Source organism: Chiloscyllium punctatum, chromosome 13 (genome assembly GCF_047496795.1).
Source record: "Chiloscyllium punctatum isolate Juve2018m chromosome 13, sChiPun1.3, whole genome shotgun sequence".
NCBI lineage: Eukaryota > Metazoa > Chordata > Chondrichthyes > Orectolobiformes > Hemiscylliidae > Chiloscyllium > Chiloscyllium punctatum.
Window position 1 is genome coordinate 104395342 of NC_092751.1, and position 21674 is coordinate 104417015.

At 46.2% G+C, this 21674-nt stretch overlaps 1 protein-coding gene across 1 annotated transcript in view; it reads right to left on the reverse strand.

Annotated features, from left to right (window-relative positions):
- Positions 1–21674, reverse strand: part of cdh23 (cadherin-related 23) — a 967008-nt gene that overhangs the window by 504470 nt on the left and 440864 nt on the right. The window contains exons 16-17 of the mRNA XM_072583543.1: positions 14770–14875; positions 11890–12017 (exon numbers count right to left, since the gene is read on the reverse strand). Of these exons, the coding sequence (XP_072439644.1) occupies positions 11890–12017; positions 14770–14875 (234 nt within the window). The remainder of the gene's footprint in view (positions 1–11889; positions 12018–14769; positions 14876–21674) is intronic.

The window sequence follows — 21674 nt, forward strand, 5'->3', positions numbered from 1 at the left end:
CAACAAACCCAAACAAGCAGACAAAACACGCCCAGAAACCCTGCCCACTCTCCCCCACATCAAAGACACATACTGACTGACAGACTACTCCAACCTCTTGGCATCATGGTAGCCCACAAACCCACCAACACACTAAAACAGCAGCTAATAAACTTGAAAACCCTATACAGACAACATGAAAAACTAATGTCATTTACAAAATACTTTGCAAGAACTGTAACAAACACTACTTTGGACAAACAGGCAGAAAACTAGCCACTAGGATACATGAACATCACCTAGCCGCAAAAAGACATGACCCACTCTCACTAGAGTCCTTACATACAGATGAGGAAGGACACCACTTCGGGTGGGACACCACATCCATCCTGGGACAAGCCAAACAGAGGCACGCACAAGAATTCCTAGAAGCATGGTATTCCAACTGGAACTCTATCAACAAACACATTGACTTGGATCCCAGTTACCACCCCCGAGAAAAAGAACAGGAAATGACATCACCACAGGAAATGACATCACCAACCCAAGAAAACCTAAACACATAAATAAAAAGCGGGCCATGCCACTAGTGCTTCACCGGAGACTCACTGATGATGTTACTTAGAATGGTGACGAAACGTCTGAAAATGAACCTTCCAGCTCACCGAGCAAACCTACATCCAGAACCTCAATCTGAGCTACAAATCTTCTGAAACCTCACTAATTCAGAGGTGTCTAACAGTATCTCTGGATTGCATTTATTTCACTTGGGTTATTGAGGCTCCACTGTATCTCTGAGCCAGGAAACCGGGATTCAATCCGCAACAGCTCCAGAGGTGTGCAAGAACATCTCTGAAGAAATGAAAGTGGCCTGTCTTTCCAATTCAAAGCTGGTGGTATGGTGATGGCATCTGTTAGTGTCATGAGACCATGAATCTGTGCGTGGGAAGTCCTGTTTCATTCTTTGTTGGTAGAGCAGTATCTGTTGCGGCTATCGAAGCCCACACAGTAGTGACAGTCTCTGCTGCAGTGACTGCACGTGAAGGTGCTGTCCTCCGGTGTTGTCTTGGTGTTGTTTAATCGGCGGGTGGGCTTTTCTTCAGCAGCAAACCTCAACTTCTCTTCTCCTCTTGTTAGGCCTCTGTGTAATTCCTGCCTCCAGCCAGAGCGATCGCTTATAATGTCCTCTCACCTCTTGACGTTCATGTTCAGTGACTTCATGTCCTTCAAAACGAAGATAGGACTGCCTTAAGCTCTCTTGCTGAAGGCCAGTTCCCCTACAGCAGGTCTTTCAGGATCCTCCTGTCTGACATGCAGTGTACATGGCCCAGCCAGTGGAGATAGCGTTGTTGGAGCAGGGTGAAGAGACTGGGTATCTGGGCGTGGGCCAGGGACCTCATTGTTGGTGACTCAGTCAGTCCACTCGATGTCCAGGATGTGACTTAGGCTGTGCAAGTGGAAGGAATTGAGATGCCGCTCTTGTGAGTAGAGGTTCCAGGTCTCGCTGCCCTAATGCAGTGTGCTGAGGGCACAGGCCCTGGAGACGCCAACCTTGGTGGACGTCATCAGCTTTCTGCTCTTCCAGACTTTCTGTTAGCCTGACAAATGTTGACGCTGATTGTGCGATGTGTCTGTCGATCTCAGAATCTAGGGAGAGACTGTCTGTGACGGCGGAGCCAACGTTTGTAAACTCGTGGTCTACCCCCACATTGTAGTTGTTGATAGTAATGGTGGGAGTGGGGGGGTGGGGGGTGGGGGGTACTCGACACCTTGACCCAACACATTGGTCTTCTTCAGGCTGAGTGTCATGCTGAAGTCCTGGCAGGCTCTTGAGCAACTGTCCATGAGGTGTCGCAGTTGATCTTCCGAGTGTGTTGCTAGTGCCGCGTCATCTGCAAACAACGTGTCCCTGACGAGTACTTCACAAACCTTGGTTTTTGCCCTCAGCCAGGTCATACTGAACAGCCTCCTGTCCAGTCTGATGGGGACATAGACACCATCAGCTGATGTTCCAAAAGGGTGCTTCAGCAGGACTACAAAGATACCGAACAGGGTGGGGGCGAGCACACAGCCCTGCTTCACACTGCTGCAAATGTTGAAGGCCTCCTTGGAAGAGTGGTCAAACTGAACATTGCCCTTCATGTCTGTGTGGAATGACTGAACTATCCTGAGGAGCCTCCAGGGAGAACCAATCCCGGTGAGGATTTTGAACAGGCTGTCTCTGATCACAAGGTGGAAAGCCTTTGTGAGGTCAATGACGGTGACATGGAGTGGCTGTCTTCACTCTGCATTTCTCTTGTAGCTGTCAAAGGGAGATGGTCATTTCGATTGTGGAATGTTCTGACCTGAAGCCACGCTGAGCCTTGGGATATACCTTTCGGCAGTTTTCTGCAGTCTCTTCAGGACCACGTGGGTGAAGACCTTCCTAATAATGCTCAGTAAAGAGATTCCCTTGTAGTTGTTACAGAAACTTCTGTCCCCTTTATTCTTGTATAGGGTGACAATGTTGCAGTCTCTCATGTCTCCCTCTTTCTAGTTCTGGCACAGTAGCTGTGTAGGTGGTTTAGCCCTTTGTGTACTTGATGGTCTCTGGTGGAATGCCATCCAATCCTGATGCCTTCCCAATCGATTGCTTTACTTGGCTCTTTGACAGTTGGAAACAGATCCAGTTCCTCCATGACAGGCAGGCATTCCACGGCGTCGAGCGCGCTGTCCGTGATGCTGTTTTCTCTGGAGTTGAGTTCAGAGTAATGCCCCACCCATCTCTCCATCTGCTTGCCTTTGGTCTTTGATGGTCTCACATGTTAGTGACAGTGGGGCTGTCTTGCTGTAGGTTAGACCAATGATTTTCTTGGTCCTCTCATACACTCCACAGATGTTGCCTGTGTCAAATGATGACTGAATGCTTTCACATAGTTGTCGCCAGTAATCCTTTGCGCAGCGTCTGGCTGTTTTCTGGGCTTTGTCTCTTACTGTCCTTAGTGCTTGCAGTGTTGACTGGGTGGGGTAGCCTTTGTGCTCTCGTAATGCAACACGCTCTGCCTCGATGACAGCGGTGAGCTAACTTGAGTTCGCTTCAAACCAGTCCTGTGTCTTGCCCTGTTTCTTCCCGAGGGCGTTGCGTGCGATGCTGTGGATAGTGTCCCTGAGGGAGTCCCATCTCTGCAGAACATCTCCTTCCGGTGGGTCTGCAAGGATTACATCTTCCAGTGACTTTATGAACTTCACCCCTTCCTCTGGGTGTTGAGTCTTATTGGCATCGATGCATTTCTTGCCTGGAGGCTTAGCGTAGTGCATTTCCTTTGGCCAAAGTCTGATCTTGCAGCAAACCAGAGAGTGATCTGAAAGGAGCAAGCCAGGAGCATGTTTGTCGGATGGCAGCATCTGGTGATTATCAGGTCTATCTGGTGTCAGGATTTGGAGCAGGGTTGTCACCGAGACGCTTTGTGCTGAGCTTTGGTCTGGAAGTAGGTGTTGTTGACACACAATCCACAGAGCGTGCAAAGCTCGAGACGTCGTTGCCCATTGTCATTCATCCTGCCAATCCCATACCACCTCAGGCAGCTTGGCCAGGAATCGTGGTCAGCGCCCACTCTAGCGTTGAAGTCACCAAGTTGCAGCAACTGTTCCTGACCTGGGATCCTCTGTATTATCATGGAAAGCTGATCCTTTGCGTCTCGTGTCGAGTAGAGGGTTGGGGCATAGATGCTGACAAAGTTGACAGGTCTGTCGATGTGCGGGGTTGAAGTGAGAAAATCCGCTCCGTTCCGTTCTCACTCGGCTCTACCATCTTCAGCAGCGAAATCTTCACAGCAAAGTCGACACTATGCTCTCTGGTCTTGTCTGAGCCCTTCTCCTGCCAGGAGAAGGTCTGGTATCTCTCACGCAGGGTTCCTGATTCTGCGAGGTGTCTCTCTTGGAGTGTTATGATGTCCACTTGGAGTCTCAGTAGTTTACTGTTAATCACTACTATCTCCCGATCAGTGCATCATATGATATACCAGTGGTCAGGGTCAGTATGTTTCAGCATTCTAGTCTGAGTGCTGGCTTCTTTCTTTGTTTTCTTGTTGTGCTCGGTGCAGTGTTTACAGGCCGCAGTTTGGGTTATCCCTAAGCCCCATGCACCCAGTGGAACAGGCAGCCTGTGACAGGACAGCACCTAATTGGCTGGGGGCTGCCCAGATTGAGGTGGGTGGTAGCTGTCCAGTGAGGCGGGATGGTCTCTCCCTCCATCAAAAGCAACCCCTGGCACCTTGCCCTATGCCAATTGGGTGCAGGCATATAACTGGTAGACTGCTGCCTTCTGTGTTGTGCCTCTGTGGTGAGGTGATGCTGGAGTGTCCTCTCCTGGGTGCAGGTCTGGGTAAGATTGTATGGAAGACTGGCAGTTACCCATGCAGCCGGTCTCCCATCTCCACACCACCGATGTTGTCCAAGGGAAGGGCAGGGGTCTGTATAGCTTGGCACCAGTATCGTTGCAGGAGTCACCACAGTGAGATTGAAGACAATGTCGGACTGCCTTAGGGACTCCAGCTCCAGATTTATCCTCAGCGTTACTCCCGGAGCCTTTCCCATGAGTGGGTGTAGCCGCAAAGCAACGGATGTTTGGAATCACAGTTTACCCTCTCTTATATGGACTGTCTTCCCAGGCTGACGAGTTCCATCTACATAAAGCACTGGTTTTAAGGCGCCAGGGCCCACCTTCACCCCTCCTCCTGTCAGTAGAAACCTTTCGATTGGGCTTAGAGAGTAAGCCACAGGAGAAGGCCAGGTGTTGGACTTGGTTGTCCAGAGGCTATTTGAGACTCATGCTGTGAGGAGCACTTTTTATGCAGTGGGAGCTTCCCCCCACTACCACTCCTTGGTTTGACAACTTCGGAACCAAAGCTGGTGGGAACTTGCTCCAACATCATTTTAATTTAATACCATCTCTCTCTCCCTAGATTTGTTATTGCTGCACTACCCCTGGGGTACTGTGCCTGTTAATTGTTCTTTTAATTAATATCGTGGACGATGTGGTGGTGTTTTATTTAAAAAAAGGAGTCTAGCTTTCCCCAGAAAAGGGTGTTGATCAGGAAAGGGCCGAAGAATGAATTGGATGGAGTTTGCGTTGAACAATGGAAACCAAATGAAGTGCTGTGGATCAAAAACAGGAATTGCTGGAGAAACTCAGCAGGTCTGGCAACATCTGTGGAGAGAAAGCAGAGTAAACATATTGGGTCAAGTGACCTTTCTATCGATCTGTTGAATGAAGTGGAACTGGGAGCAGGGGGAGAAGGGCTGCTCTGAGCCATTGTGAGGTGGTGCTGATGGAGAGATGGGTTGAGAGTGTACATGTGGTGACGTGTGGTCTGAGTGTGGATCTCAGGGTGTGGCAAGAGCAGCTGACTCACGAGTGTTACACATCATGGAGATACCTGTAATCCTGAAAGCCTGAAATCACTGGACTTGAAGGTCTACTTTCTCCCCACGGATGGTGAATTTCACCAGCTGCTTTTGATCCTGATTTCCAGCATCCACAGTTCTTTGTTTTTTATTGAACAATATGATTGCGGGTGACAGGCCGCTTCCTGCTTCAATAAAAGGATGACCAGTAGGACAACACCTGGGGCTTCAGTGGCTCAAGTGTGGCTAATTGTGGGCCTTTTTTAAAATCAGTGACTGGTTCTGCTTTTACTGTGCAAATATGATTTGGAGATGCCGGTGTTGGACTGGCGTCTACAAAACTTAAAAATCACACAACACCAGGTTATAGTCCAACCACCTGATGAAGGAGCGTCGCTCCGAAAGCTAGTGCTTCCAATTAAACCTGTTGGACTATAACCCGGTGTTGTGTGATTTTTAACTTTGCAAATAAACTGTTTCAGTCCGCCTTTCATCAATCTTTTAGCTCAATGTACAACTTGCTAGTTGTGTTGCACGCCTCCTAGCAGAGCGCTTTAGGGAACATCTCCGAGACACCCGCACCAATCAACCACACCGCCCTGTGGCCCAACATTTCAACTCCCCCTCCCACTATGCAGGTCCTGGGCCTCCTTCACCGCCGCTCCTTCACCAACAGATGCCTGGAGGAAGAATGCCTCATCTTCCGCCTCGGAACACTTCAACCCCAGGGCATCAATGTGGACTTCAACAGTTTTCTCATTTCCCCTTCCCCCACCTCACCCTAGTTCTAAACTTCCAGCTCAGTAACTGTCCCCTTGACTTGTCCGGACTTGTCCTACCTGCCTATCTCCTTTTCCGCCTATCTCCTTTTCCGCCTATCTCCTTTTCCGCCTATCCACTCCACCCTCTGCTCCTTGACCTATCACCTTCATCCCCTCCCCCACTCACCCATTGTACTCTATGCTACTCTCTCCCCACCCCCACCCTCCTCTAGCTTATCTCTCCATGCTTCAGGCTCTCTGCCTTTATTCCTGATGAAGGGCTTTTGCCCGAAACGTCGATTTTGCTGCTCCTTGGATGCTGCCTGAACTGCTGTGCTCTTCCAGCACCACTAATCCAGAATCTGGTTTCCAGCATCTGCAGTCATTATTTTTACCTCAGATTTAGATCTGTTTACATATGTCCTAAAGTTCCTGAGATATAACCAAGAGAAGGTGGGTTACAGTTCAATCTCAACTCTGTGCTAAGCTGCACTGACAGGTAACTATGTAAAGTAGGTACAGGTCATTCTGCTATAATGAGACAGTTGTGTTCCTCTGCGACCATGCGCTACAGAAAATCACGCTGTTGAAGATCACTAATAGAAAATCGCTATGCCCATTCAACAGAAAGTTCATGTTATTGAAACAATGTCCACATTCGTCAATCGCGTTATAGCCAATTCAAGCTGATGAAATGTGCGTTATAGCAAAACTACCTGTATGACAATTCAGCTGTATCTTCCACAGCTGAAACTCAATAATTTAGCATCAGCTCCCCCATACTGGGACATAGTAAAGAACGTTCCCTGTCTCCATACAAATGGGTGCCATGTGATCAGTGAGATCATCAGTTGATGCCTGGACAGAAATGTTGGGAACACATGCGGAGTTTTTGGAAAATCATGGTTCAGCTCAGGAACTTCAGAACATATAGAACACACCGAAATCTGATACAAGGCAAATTTTCCCTGGGATGGGGGAGTCCAGACCTACAGGGCATAGGTTTGGGGTGAGAGCAGAAAGATTTAAAAGGGACCTACAGGGGCAACCTTTTCACACAGAGGGTGGTACGTGTATGGAATGAGCTGCCAGAGGAAGTGGTGGAGGCTGGTACAATTGCAACATTTAAAAGGCATCTGGATGGATGCATGAATAGGAAACGTTTAGAGGGGTATGGGACATTTGCTGGCAAATGGGACTAAATGAATTCAGGAGGTCTGGTTGGCTTGAACGTGTTGGACTGAAGGGTCTGTTCTGTGCTGTACATCTCAAAGACTCTATTTCGCAAACTGTGCATGTTGTACACCGAGCTAAAAGATTGATCAAAGGCAGATTGAAACAGTTTACTTGCACAGTGGAAGCAGAACCACTTATTGTTTAAAAACAGGGCCACAATTAACAAGAGATTCATTCAGAACACGCTGTCTAAAACTGAGAGCAGACCATTCATTGTAGCAATCCCCACTATCTGGCTTGATCACAGGCACTCAGCACGGTACAGACACAGCCTTTTTCTTCCAAAACAGACTTTCAAATTAAGAATCAATAAGGCGTTAAGTCACAATGACAGTAATTATGCAAAGTAGGTCTGGTAACCCATCTGTGAGAAAGTGAGGACTGCAGATGCTGGAGACCAGAGCTGAAAAATGTGTTGCTGGAAAAGCGCAGCAGGTCAGGCAGCATCCGAGGAACAGGAGAATCAACGTTTCGGGCATGAGCCCTTCTTCAGGAATGAGGAAGGTGTGCCAAGCAGGCTAAGATAAAAGGTAGGGAGGAGGGACTTGGGGGAGGGGCGTTGGGAATGCGATAGGTGGAGGGAGGTCAAGGTGAGGGTGATAGGCCGGAGAGGGGGTGGGGGCGGAGAGGTCAGGAAGAAGATTGCAGGTCAAGAAGGCGGTGCTGAGTCCGAGGGTTGGGACTGAGACAAGGTGGGGGGAGGGGAAATGAGAAAGCTGGAGAAATCTGCATTCATCCCCTGTGCCTGGAGGGTTCCTAGGCGGAAGATGAGGCGCTCTTCCTCCAGGCGTCGTGTTGCCGTGGTCTGGCGATGGAGGAATCCAAGGACCTGCATGTCCTTGGCGGAGTGGGAGGGGGAGTTAAAGTGTTCAACCGCCCCGTGGCGCATTTCTTCAGCTTCCTCATTTCCCCTCCCCCCACCTTATCTCAGTCCCAACCCTCGGACTCAGCACCGCCTTCTTGACCTGCAATCTTCTTCCCGACCTCTCCGCCCCCCACCCCCTCTCCGGCCTATCACCCTCACCTTATCACCCTCACCTTAACCTCCTTCCACCTATCGCATTTCCAACGCCCCTCCCCCAAGTCCCTCCTCCCTACCTTTTATCTTAGCCTGCTGGGCACACCCTCCTCATTCCTGAAGAAGGGCTCATGCCCGAAACGTCGATTCTCCTGCTCCTCGGATGCTGCCTGACCTGCTGCGCTTTTCCAGCAACCCATTTTTCAGCTCTGGTAACCCATCTGTGTCCTCCTCAACAAAACCTTAGCACCAGCTCCACAGAACTGGAGCACAACAAAAGGTGGCACAGTGGTTCGCGCTGCTGCCTCACAGCGCCAGAGACCCGGGTTCAATTCCCGCCTCAGTCGACTGTCTGTGTGGAGTTTGCACGTTCTCCCCGTGTCTGCGTGGGTTTCCTCCGGGTGCTCCGGTTTCCTCCCACAGTCCAAAGATGTGCAGGTCAGGTGAATTGGCCATGCTAAATTGCCCGTAGTGTTAGGTAAGGGGTAGATGTAGGGGTATGGGTGGGTTGCGCTTCGGCGGGGCGGTGTGGACTTGTTGGGCCGAAGGGCCTGTTTCCACACTGTAAGTAATCTAATCTAATCTAATCTAAAAAAAAAAATTGCAGCTATGAGTCGCTGTTAAGTTATCATTTCACTTTGGCAAGCTGCCACGCTCCTAATCAAAAGGCAGGCATGTTGAAGTTACCCCATTGCATCTCAGTTATTGAATGAACAGTATCTTTCATTCTGGAGTTTGATCTGAAGGTGAGCTCATCGAGAGTCGAGTTTCCAGGTTTAATTTATAACAAAACCCACCATCTCGACCCTCGAAAGAATGACAACGCTTTATGAAACTTTCATGAGAAGCTGACAAAACTTTACTCCAAAAGATCACTACTCATCGCCACTTAACAGGATGTGAGTGTCACTGGCTAGGGTTAACATTCATTGCCCAAGTGAGAGTCAACCACATTGCTGTGGGTCTGGAGTCACATGTGGGCCAGACCAGGTAAGGACGGCAGATTTCCTTCCCTCAAGGACACGAGTGAACCAGTTGGGATGTTTCCTGACAATAGGCAGTGATTTCATGGTCAATCATTAGAACCTTATTTCCAGATTATTTCTGAATTCCAACATCTTCCCATGGCAGAGTTCAAATCCCCGTCCCCCGAAAGTTTCCCGGGTCTCTGGATTAACAGTCCAGCGATAACACCATGAGGCCATCACCTTCCCTGTGCCCTTAAGTAACACTAGGCCAGCAGATGCCAACTCAGTGAGAATTCCATTCAACTCCCGACTTGCCCAGGGTATGAGATCACATGAAACTTTGCTCATTTGCTGAAGTCTCACCTTGACTTTAAGAGAATTCAAATCCGAAACGAATATTTTGAAAGTTGTAAGCCTGGAACTGTCATTCCTGAGAGGTATGCCAATGCCCAAACTCCTGGTTGGGGGGGGAGGGGGGAGGTTTGCTGTCAGTGGGAGGTGGAGTTGCTGACTGAAGAGCTACAGTCAGTGCTCCCCCAGTTCGTCGACGATGAGAAAGATTAAAACAAAAAGAGCCTCCCTACCACCACCGTCACCACCGTCACCACCATCACCATCACCACCATCATCACCATCACCATCACCACCATCATCACCATCACCATCACCGTCACCACCACCGTCACCATCACCATCACCATCACCATCACCATCACCACCGTCACCATCACCATCACCATCACCATCACCATCACCACCGTCACCACCGTCACCATCACCATCACCATCACCACCGTCACCACCGTCATCATCACCATCACCATCACCATCACCGTCACCACCACCGTCACCATCACCATCACCATCACCATCACCATCACCACCGTCACCACCGTCATCATCACCATCACCATCACCATCACCGTCACCACCACCGTCACCATCACCATCACCATCACCATCACCATCACCATCACCATCACCATCACCATCACCACACTCATAACTGGCTCTTTTTAAAATTCATTTGTGGGATGTGGGGGTCTCTGGCTGGGTCCAGCATTTATTGCTCGTCCCTAGTTGCCCTTGAGAAGGTGGTGATGAGCTGCCTTTTTGTACCACTGAGGTTCACTTGCTGTGGGTTCACCCATAATGCCATGTGGGAGGGAGTTCCAGGACTTTGACCCAATGACAATGAAGGAACGGTGATACATTTCCAAGTCAGGATGGTGAGTGGCTCAGAGGGGTGCTTACAGGGGGTGGTGTTCCCATGTATCTGCTGCCCTTGTCCTTCTAGATGGAAATGGTCGTGGGTTGGAAAGGTGCTGTCAGAGATCTTTGGTGAACTTCTGCAGTGCATCTTGTAGATAGTACACACTGCCGCTACTGAGTGTTGGTGGTGGAATGAGTGAATGTGTTGCCAATTGAGCAGGTCTCTTTGTCCTGGATGGTGGCAAGTTTCTTAAGTGTTTGGAGCTGCACCCAGCAGGCAAATTGGGAGCATTCCATCACACTGCTAACTTGTGCCTTGTAGATAGTGGACAGGCTTTGGGTGTCAGGAGGTGAGTGACTCACTTCAGTGTTGCTAGTCTCTGACCTGTTCTTGTAGCTACTGTGTTTATGTGGTGAGTCTAGTAAGAATTCAATGCTAACCCTCAGGATGTTGACAATGGGGGATTCAGTGACTGTAACACCAATGAATGTCAAGAGGCAATGGTTAGATTGTCTCTTATTGATAGAAGACATATTCTGGCATTTGTGTGGCATGAGTGTTACTTGTCAGCTCTCTCATGAAATAGCAAGAGAGTTACTGATGGTTTAACCTGCGAGTCACCACACCTCAGGGGAGGAGACAGGTTGAGAAGGAGGGTCCTTCCTGGTAACCTCAGCTGGAATTGTAACACTGCATTACAAACCAGTCCACTGAGCTAAACAACCCCCAGTTACCTAGAAGATAACATTTCAAAATCAAATAATTACCTTGCAAGGCCACATGGTTGACAAGATTCTATATGATTACAAGCGTTTCTTTTCTTTCTGTTTGTGTGGCATATGGACATTGCTGGAAAGGTCAATATTTGTTGTGCAACCTGAATTGCCATTGGCCTGATTAATTTTCAGAGGGCAGTTAAGGCATTGCTCCAGGTCTGGAGTCACGTGTCGGCCACACCAGGTAAGGACAGCAGATGGTAGGCATCGGTAGAGCAGGTGGTCTTTCCCAACAATCGACATTGGCAATGTGGTCACCATTAATCCAGCTTTTATTTCATTCAGATCTGGCAGTCTACCACGGTGGGACTTGAACTCATGCTGCCGAGATTCCTAACCTGGAGTTCTAGGTTTGTAGCCCACTATATCACAGCCTCCCCACTTTTGTTTACTAGTAGCATAACATTCATCCCTGTAGAAGTATTGATTGAGATCCAACAGCTGCCTTGCGGGAGATAACAGGGCCTTGACTAATCTCGAACAATGGCCCTGAATGAACCAGGCTTGCTACAGTTAATGGAAAAGCTGACAACATAGATTAATAAGTACTTACAAAAACTTCCACAGTCACAGGGACTGTACTGTATAGAGGAGGGGTCCCAGCATCTTTTGCCATGATGGTCAAATAGATAAACCCTCCTGGAACCTGCTCGAAGTCAATGGGCCTTGTGACGGTAATAACTGGAACAGACACAGACATTGGGGAAGATTATTGCTGGTCAATACTTCATAAAAGTCACCAGCCATGGAAGTTAACACAACAGTATATTACCTTTTCACATTTTACTTTTGCATTCCCAGTAACTGTGAGCAGTTTAATTTCTTCACGCGATGTAAAAATCAATAGCCTTTTTAATTAATAAACTTGCAGAGACATGAACTTATACCAGGGAATACTTTTAATTATTTTAAAACATGAGTTCAGAATTTACAGAGGTTCAACATATGAGTATTTAAAATATTTGCATCAATGATAATTTCAAGGCTATTGGTAAAAGTGTCAATTCTTAGATTAAGGGCTTAAAAAAAAGACAATCAGCTGTGATTTGTAGCGGATCTGTGAAAACAAAGCTTTCAATCTCTGAAGTAGTTGATGTGATGCAGGAGCCTTGACAGACATGAAAAGTACATCAGATATATATATTATATATATATGGAAGATAGACTTTTCCCTGCTTATCCAGATCTTCCTGTACTTTATGTTAGTTAAAGTCAAGAGAATAGACGCGGCAGCTAGTTGAGGGCTAAATTCGACCATAACAGCTCAAAGTTTGAAGAATAGGGAATTACAAGACTTAAGACTACTTTTTATAAACCACCCGATTCCAGCAAAAACATTTATGTGCATGCGATTTAGGAATATGCCTTGAGTATTTCTAAAGATGATGGATTGATTTATTTCACTGATGAGACCTACTAGCCTCGCTTATTTTAATTTTGGATCTTTTTAAGAAGAAAACACTTCTTTCAGAGATGTTACCTTCTATACACAAAGCTTCCAAGCTATAAAGCACATGAAATTGAAGGAAAGGACGGACCCTTTGGCCCCAGGAACCTGATCTGCTGTTTAATGAATAAGATCATTGCCAACTCACTATCTCAGCTACTTTTTCCTGCCTGCCCCTATATTCCTTCATTTCCTTAAATCGATTGGTCTCTGCCTCGAATGTCCGCAATGATTGAGACTGCAGCGTCTTTACAGTAGAGAACTCCCAAAGACACAAGTCCGAAACGATCAAACTCCCTTGTTCTTGGAACGTGAACCCCCAACCCTGTCTTGAGATTCCTGAGCCAGGGGAAATTACAGTGCAGCACCTCACCCCTGTCATGCCCCTTTAACATGTGATGCTGGCTCCCCGTTCTGAAGGGCCTGACCAGGTCCTCATGACTCAACATCTGGCACAGTGGCTCAGTGGTTAGCACTGCTGCCTCACAGCGCCAGGGACCCAGGTTTGACCCCAGCCTTGGGCAATTGTCTGTGTGGAGTTTGCATATTCTCCCCGTGGGTTTCCTCTGGGTGCTCCGGTTTCCTCCCAGAGTCACAAAGATGTGCAGGTCAGATGAATTGGCCATGCTAAACTGCCCATAGTGCTAGGTGCATCAGTCAGAGGGAACTAGGTCTGGGTGGGTTACTCTTCAGAGGGTTGGTGTGGACTTGTTGGGCCGAAGGGCCTGTTTCCACACTGTAGGGAACCTAATCTGATCTCCTGCTCGGTTTCAGAATAGATTAGATTGGTAGATTGGTGGAGAATTGGGAGCAGTTGACAAAACTTTGTTTGTTGGTTCTCAATCACTGATCTTACTTGAAATCAGGAGATTGAACAAGCTGGGAAGCACAGAAAAGGACTGCAGAGACATTTCCACAATTGGGTGTCCACATACATGAGCAATAAGAGAGTATTCACAGAAGGTGTAGGATTAGACTCGATCCTGTCCATTGAGTTTCACTCTAACAGTGAGGTGAATACTTCAACAGCACTCAGTCCAAACCAGGCTTCTGTGATTACACTGTTAGCACACACTTTCTGGCTTGAACAACACAACAGGGATCTATTTTTAATCACAGTGTGTAATTACACTGCACTGAAAACCTGAACATAATGACCCTTCAGTTGCAATGTGACTGTATTTATAATACTTGAGCAAACCTTTCAAAGAGAATATTCTCCTTTTCTTTGGGTCATTTTACGTGATAGACGCACAGCTGGAAGCAGACATCTGCTCCCTCCTTCACCAGCTGAAGTCAGCAGTGAGAAAGAGTGCAGCTTTTGGGAACTGACAACAGTTAGAGCCTCAGAAAGAGCATACTTACCGAAGCTCTGGATGATTAACATTAGAGGTGTTGGCAGGATTCCCTTTGCATTTCAATCTAGAAACCTCAGCACAAAAAAAAACTGATGTCCACACTTACAGTGCAGTACAGAGTGGGTGCCACATTGTTTGAGATGCTTCCTATGAGATGATGGACTGTGGCCCTGTTTGCTCTCTGTGTTAAGTACTATTATGAGAAAGAAAAAGACCATTCTTCCCAATGTCTCATTCAACATTTATCTCCTGAATAACATCATCTAAAGCTGGTTGCCTGGACATAAAACACGGTTATGGGAGCTTGCTGTGTGCAAGTTGGCTGCTGGGCTTTTATATGACAACACTTTTTCTTGTACTGCAATAGTTGTAAAGCACTACAGTTGCAAAACGTGGTTATCTACACAAATGATGGCTCTTCATCTGACGATGCTGGTTTCTTAGAAGTGATGCCACATTTGTACTCCTGAATACTTGCATTAGACAACAGAGCTACGGGCTCCGGTTTCCGATAGGCAGTCTTAAATTTGGAGAGTGATCACAAACATCAATTGCCAACTACATGCGTAAACACCCATTGCCCAAATGCTCATAGGTATTGGCCCAAAGGCAGAAGCAAAGGTCTTACCCCCATAGCCCTCTGATACCCTGATATCAAAGTAGTTGCTCAGAAGTGAAGTGTTGAAAATGCTGTAGGTGATCTGGTTGTTTGGTGGTGAGTCATCATCGATAGCCTGCATTAAAAGGAAAACAAAGGTGGTGTTTCAGAGGCTGCCAAACACACTAGGAGCAAAATCATTGCTGCTTCCCCACTGCAGGAGTCGAAAAGCACTCAAATTTCTAAGCACTCAAATTTCAAATAGGTACAGGAACTGGAGGAGGCCATTCAGCCTGTCAAGCCTGCCTCACTATTTCATGCGATGATTGAACACTTCAATGCCTCTCACTGCACTATCCCTATTACCCTTTACAAAGTAACATTTCAAGACCAGAGTGAAGAGTCACACCAAACTTGAAATATTAACTTTGCTTTCTCTCTCCACAGACAATACCAGACCTGCTGAGTTTCTCAGGCAATTTCAGATTTTCAGTGTCCGCAGCATTTTGGCTTTTATTTGACCCTTTACAAATTGTTCATCAGAAATCCATCAGTCTTGACATAAGATGTCCACAGTGAGTGAGTTCCCACAGCTCGCTGAAGTAGGGAATTCTAAAGGTTTGGAATTCTTTGAATCAAAATAAAATCACCTCATCTCAGCCCGAAATGGCATGCTCCTTAATTTTAAACAGTGTCCCTGGTTTAGGACTCCCCATTCAGGGATGAGTCTTATCTGTGTCTTCCCTGTCTATCCTTTTAAGCTTGTTGCAAGTTTCAATGAGGTTCTCTCTCATTCTTTCTCGTTATGTCACAGCTGCTGTCCGTATAATTTCTTCAGCCAGAGAGTGGTGGGCCTGTGGTATTCATTGCCATGGAGCGCAGTGGAGGCTGGGACGTTAAACGTTTTCAAGGCAGAGATTGATAAATTCTTAATCTTGCAAGGAACTAAGGGATATGGGGAGGGTGCGGGTAAGTAGCGTTGAAATGCCTGCCAGCTATGATTGAATGGCGGAGTGGACTCGATGGGCTGAATGGCCTTATTTCCATTCCCATTTGTTATGGTCTTGTGGTATCCCTGAGCCATGTGCAGGTACCAGCTTTGGCAGCAGTTCCCACCCTGGAAAATCCCACAGCAGCTCGTGTTTGTAAAGGTAGCTCTCACTGAACCTGAGGCCAAGGGCAATGATTGTCTCATTCTGTTGCTGAACAGGAGGCCCGGTGGGGCAGAAAGTTGCCGGCCTATCTCAGAGCTGGAAACGCAGGGCTCGAGTCACAGCCCATGACTTGTCGGCCAGGGAAGGTGCCCACAATGTAACAGGAGCAAAAACCCAAAAAGAGCAGGAAGCCAAGAGAGGGTCAGAATGTAAATTGGTATTGGTGGGGGAAAGATCTTTTGTTTTCGATATGCAGGAAGAGGTTGAGTGAAGAGGGGCTCCTCAAGCCACGGCTTCTGGGTGGTGACCTATTCCGAGGAATACGAGCTACTGAAACAAATATAAGCATCTGCTTTGTCTGCCTCATTACGTGTGGAAAGCCTTTCCAGTTCCAAGGGTGTTGCTAAAGGCAAATAAAAATAGTTTGATTTGTCTTTCAGCTAAGTCTTTCCATGATAAAACATTAATGAGTCATACTCCCTATGCATTTCGTTCTTGGAATACCCATCACATTTCAAAGTGCCCAAATTATAGAAGACAGAATTGAGTGATTTCAAACTGCGGTCAATTATAAGTTAATTGATTTTACTGGAATGTTCTGACCTTGAGTCTGAAATTTATAAGTAGCTGACATCTTGCAACTTTTCTACATCTACAAAAATTAATCTGTAATCGACCCCAGGGTACTTACAGCAATTAGACTCTGTGACCTTAGAGGACCAGATCCTCTTAAACACAGTTCCAACTCACAGAATTATACAGTGAACAGAGTAGACTTTCACACACAGCCTAGAAACAATACCTTGGGAATTCTGAGAGGTACCAAATTACAGCATAACCCTGAGATGGGGAAACTAGGAGGCAAACTCTTGCTTTTCCAAGTTAGCTGGGCTATGTTTTGTCACTCTTTCCAAAATCCAAATCAATCTCTTGTGGCATTCCTCATAGTGAGTCACAGGATATTATGTTTATTTGCTTTGTCAAAGCTTTGCATCATGCAATCATCAGGACAAACACAAGAATGTCAAAAATCAAAATGAATTCAAAACCTTAGCAGCCTGGGAGCCAATAGTTCCCTGTTGCTTTCCTCATGGTAACATCTCAGCCAATCAGGGTTGACATGCCAAACAATCAGCAGCCTTTTTTTCTACGGTGGTCACCTTTTTAAAATTTGGCATTCTTGCAACTTCCTGAGGATTGAAAGATGAGATTTCAGAACCATGTTTCACTCCTCAGCAAGATTCAAGTTGGGTATGTCTAAGTGAATATTGTGTTTTACAACAATGAGACAATACCAACAAAGAATGTTGGGAAATATACTACAGGAAACACGTATAATTCAAATAACTACTTCAGTTACCTGCTGCACATGTACAATCAGCACTCGCTCAGGAACCTGGGGAAGTGAAAGTCTGCTTTTATACAGATGATACATGTGGATTTCACTGACACTTTAGGGATTGAATTCTGCCTGTTTTGTGTCCACAACACAGAATAATATATACTTCACCATCATTTAAAAATAATTATGACTTTGGTTGACATGTGGCAACAATCAAATATCCTGTTTCTGTGGGCTCGATTGAGGGATAGATATAATGCAGGACATGAGAGAATAACATCTCAACGCTCCTTTGACATAGTGACCAGAGGGTCCTTTATGATTCTTGGAGCACAGTTCAACATCACATCTGAAAGACAGCTCCTCTGGCAGTACAGTGCTCCCTTGGTGCTGCACTAGAGTATCAGCCTTGGCTTTTTTTATAACATTGTGGACCCTAGAGTGGGAGTTGAACCCAGAACCTGGCCATGACAGAGGTGAGAGTGCCACTCACTGAGCCACAGCTGACACTGGACTGACTGATCGATTCCATTCACTTTTCCATGTGCGACTTTGATGATCGCAAGTCTCACATTCGCTAGAAGGAAGGAGAATTCAATTTCTTATAGATCAAAAATGTCATGGAATGATAAAGGGCTAAAATAGATTGTGGTTGTGTCAGCTCCTTTCATTAAGTGGAATACAGGCCTTTAGAGCAGGAGGTCAGTACTTGGTACTACCTCTACTATTTGATAAGATCATGGCTGATCTGCAAGTGGTCTCTATTTTTTTGTTTACATCTCCCTTTCCTTAACACGCATGTTTATGAAGAAATCCATTGAACTCAGCCTTGTACAGATTCAGTGCATGACAGCACGGTGGTTCAGTGGTTAGCACTGCTGCCTCACAGCAACCTGGGTTTGATTCCACCCTCGGGTGATTGTCTGCGTGGAGCTTACACATTCTCCCCTGCACGTGTGTGGGGGTTTCCTCTGGGTGCTCTGGCTTCCTCCAACAGTCCAAAGGTGTGTGGCTGAGGTGGATCGGCCATGGTAAATTGCCCTGTAGAGGTGTGCAGGCTAGGTGGATTAGCAAGTGGGATATGCAGGGTGACAGGGAGAGGGTGGGGCATGGTAGGTATAAAGGATCCATTGGTCACTATTTCAAGGGAGAGTTGGGATGTTATCTCTCGTGTCCTAGCTTATATCTATCCCTCAATTAAGAAACAGGTTGTTTGTACTTTGCGACATGTCAGCCAATTTAAAAAAAATGATGGCGAATGATTTATATTTTTCTGTGATGTGGACATAAAACAAGCAGAATTCAATTTCTGCCAGATCAAATTAGTCATCACCTGCATTCCTCACAGGTTAAGGAAGGAAACAAAGGGCAAAAACACATTGTGCTTGTTTATATCTGCTCGAGGGTCAGTGTGGGCTTGATGAGCCGAATGGCCTCTTCCCTCACTGTAGAGATTTAATAACCCAGCCCCCAATGTTGTCTGTGTCAGTGAATTTCACAGATTAACAATCCTCTGATGGAAACAAATTCTCCTTGTTTCTATCTTGCAGGAACACCACTTATTTTTAAACCATGGCTCCCGTTAGACTTTCTCTTCCACAAGGAGAAACATGTTCCTGAGACCCACCTTATAAAATCCCCTTGAGATCCCAGGATGTAGGATACCTGGACCTGAGGGTCTGACAGGCTTTCGGTCTAACAGCTTCTCCAGCAGCTTTTCCCTTGGTGATGCGGAATGTTTTAAGTCCCCTGCTCCCTATTCACTCTTGATTTTCAATTATCTTTAGGAAGTTTTCCAAGTTTTCCTCCAGGAAGACAGACAAACAAATGCCAGTTCAAAGTCTCTGCCATGTCCTTGATGGACAGTCATCCAGGCCTACAGCACAGAAAAAGCCTTCTGGCCCATCCAGTCTGTGCTGGGCACAAAGCAAGCACTTAACTATTTGTGATTACGAATAAACCTGTTGGTCTATAACCTGGTGTCGTGTGATTTTTGACCTCGTCCAACCCCGGCACCTCTACATCATAACTATTTGTTATCCATTACCAATTCTCCAGACTCAATCTGTAGAGGACAAAAACTAATTTAGCTCCTTTTCTTCTATTTAAACTCTGGTAGAAATTCTTGCGATCTCTTTTCCTGTTTGTGAGCTTTCTCTTGTATTCTACTTTCTCTCAATTATTTTTCAATTTTTTTTTGCTGTTTCTTAAAATCTCCCATCCTGACCACAGTTTGGCGTTGCTAGTGCCCAAGAATTTAATGATTTAAGTTCACTGCCACTTGCTCAAGCACAATTAGGAATGGGCAAGTTAAAAAAAAAATGCACCTATATTTCTAATCAATCTATCAGAGATGTTATCACATGCTTCTGGAGCAGCTGGGTCTTGAACCTGGTCAAGTCTGGCAGGGACGGTACCACTGCACTAAAAAGCCCTAGGGATGGGCGATAAATACTGTTTTAGCCAACATCACTCACATCCCATAACTGAATGGAAAGACAGAAACGGTACGCTTGACGGGCTGAATTACCTCCTCCTGTTCCTCTGATGGTGAGCATTATTAATTTCTCTTGTTGCAAGAACATTTGGCTCTTCTCTGTTTGGGATTAACATTTGGCAACCAGAAATCAGACTTTTGCCAAGCAATGTTCCTGAAAAGACAATGCTCCTTTTCAGATGAAATTTCCTCTCTTAAACCTCCCATCAGTTTCACTGGTTGTATCGTAGATTTAAAAAGTGATTTTGAAGCAACACATAATGGTTCCACCTGCTCCCCCTTTACCTTTAATAAATTAAACTGCCATGCAATGGAACACATTGTCAATTACATTAACATCACAATCACGTTTTAATCAGATACAATAGCCAAAATGACAGTGGATTTGGGGAACTTGACAGCGCAGTAAATAGCTTTCTTTAAAAAAAACAAGTAATTAAGTATCAGTCAGTCTCGTTTTATCTGGGAGAAATCGCAGATAACGATGGGGTTTTGTAATTAAAGAACTCCCTGGCTCTGTCTCGATACCCATGGATGTACAGCCACATAATACCGTTCACTCTTTCACTCAACAACGTGGCCGGGATAATTCAAAATGCAGTGACGGGAAGATAAACAGAATTTGGGCAGCAAACTAGGCACAGCAGCTGTGGAGAGTGCTAGCATGCTAACATTTCCAACACCACCCGCCAACTCAAGACAAAAGGGAGAGCAATCTTCAAAAGAGAAGTCACCAAGAAAGGTGATTCTAGCCAAGCACATTTCCACACAGAGAGTAAAGGAATCAGGAAATTCCCACCCTGTAATTCACTCCAGTCTTTCCCCTGCTTTCCCTATTTTGAGGCTTTAACCAATCATGACCCCCCTCAGTGACCACACGACACCCGGTTATAGTCCAACAGGTTTATGTGAAATCACAAGCTTTCAAGGCGCTGCTCCTTTGTCAGGTGAAGTGACACTTAATTTCAAATAAACCTGTCAGACGGTAACCTGGTGTTGTGTGACTTCTGACTTTGTCTACACCAGTCCAACACTGGCGCCCCCACCTCACAGAGACAACGATGAGAGGAGCAGTGAGACCTGCGTGAGTGAGCTGGGGAGATGGTAGGAACAGGGGAGTCTGGGAAGGTGGTGGCCTGCCTGTTAAAGCCGGAATACACCTTTTACAAATCAGTCAGAGATCTCTGGAGGTTACTGCAGCCTCAAAGCTGGTGACCCCCACCTTGGGAAGCCACACAGGCTGTAGACACTGGGGATGAAATGAAATTGTCAGTTTTTAAGATATGGACACAGATGGGTAAATGGATTGGGGCTGCAGACCTGCTGTTATCTGATGGATTGGTGGAACAGACTTGTGGGTCCATCTTCCAGCAATCTCATCTATTGCTACCAGGATTGAGTTGATTTCTCCAGATTTAAATGAAAACTCTGGACTAATAACAGAGGACTGGCTTCACAAATGTATTCAAAAGCAGCCAAACAGAACCCACAAAACAAATTTTACCCCCAACTCGTTTAGTCTGCTCCCCCTCCCAACCAAGTATTTTGTTGTCTGTTACTCCAAATATCTCCCTCAGCCAACTCTACTCGGAAATACAAAAGCTGCAAAATCCTGCTGAGAGTTTCAAGAATGTTGTTTTTGTTCCAAGTTAAAGCTCATCAGTGAATCTACAAAGGCTTATGCTGACATTCACCTGGTTGAACAGAATTCAAGTGCTGCTGGAAAGAGAGGGGTGTTGCTGAAGCTTTTCATCTTGCACTCATTAGGACAAATGCAAGAACGTCAAATTTATGCTCAAGTGTTCCTGTGCTCTGTGCAGGAACTGTTGAAGTATCTTTTGAGGTGATACATTAAACTGAGGAATCATTCTAGTGGTGTTAGAACATCTCTTGGCACTGACTCAAAGAGGTTGGAGGAACTCCTCCCCCATATCCTGGTCAA